We start from the raw sequence: 608 nt of genomic DNA, 5'->3' as shown, positions 1-608 counted from the left end.
TTTATGAAAAAATTTGCATTACCCCTAAAGGAGAACATACGACAGAAGTTCAGACCAGTGCTCGCAGCTTTAACGTTGCGAGCGAGGTCAATCAAACAAAAAATAACAGACGCGGAACACCGAATCGCTCAAAGCCGAAAAAATGTGCGGGAGGCGCTGTTACAGGCGCTATACGGGCCAACTTATCGGGCTGTCATATGGCCGACAGACACCGACCCTGACCAAGAAGTCAAACCGTTTAACCCAGAAAAGCCATTTCCATGGGAAGGTGCAAGCCGCGAAGCGACCTGCAAGGCGGCCAGTGCCACGGACAAAACAGCGGGGGAAGCTCTAGCAGCGGACCTGGTTTGCCTCTGCAGAGGTGGCAACAGCGGCGACGCCGACAAAGCGAGGCACTGCACTCAAACAGACACAGCAACCGTAGCAGAAGTGGACTCAACAACGCCAGCCACAAAAGCGCGGACGAACTACATAGCCTTAGCAAAAGCCTGCGATACAGTAGCAGAAGCGCAAAACCTTGCGCTAAGCCCGGCAACACTGGCAGAAGCAGTAGCCACGGTACTCGGCAAGCTAGGAGCAAATTGGGTAACACTAGGAGCCGGGCCGGA

At 53.9% G+C, this 608-nt stretch overlaps 1 protein-coding gene across 1 annotated transcript in view; it reads left to right on the top strand.

Moving 5' to 3' along the window:
- Positions 1 to 3: 3 nt before the first annotated feature.
- The window catches only part of TEOVI_000212000 (Trypanosomal VSG domain containing protein, putative), a gene marked incomplete at both ends in the record, with an annotated part of 651 nt that continues 46 nt past the window's right edge, over positions 4 to 608 (top strand). Inside the window, one exon of the mRNA XM_067225238.1 lies at positions 4 to 608. Within this exon, the coding sequence (XP_067081339.1) occupies positions 4 to 608 (605 nt within the window).

The sequence above is a fragment of the Trypanosoma equiperdum genome, assembly GCF_001457755.1.
Source record: "Trypanosoma equiperdum strain OVI genome assembly, contig: ctg_498, whole genome shotgun sequence".
In the NCBI taxonomy this organism is placed as follows: Eukaryota; Euglenozoa; class Kinetoplastea; order Trypanosomatida; family Trypanosomatidae; genus Trypanosoma; species Trypanosoma equiperdum.
This window is presented reverse-complemented; position numbering and strand designations above follow the sequence as displayed.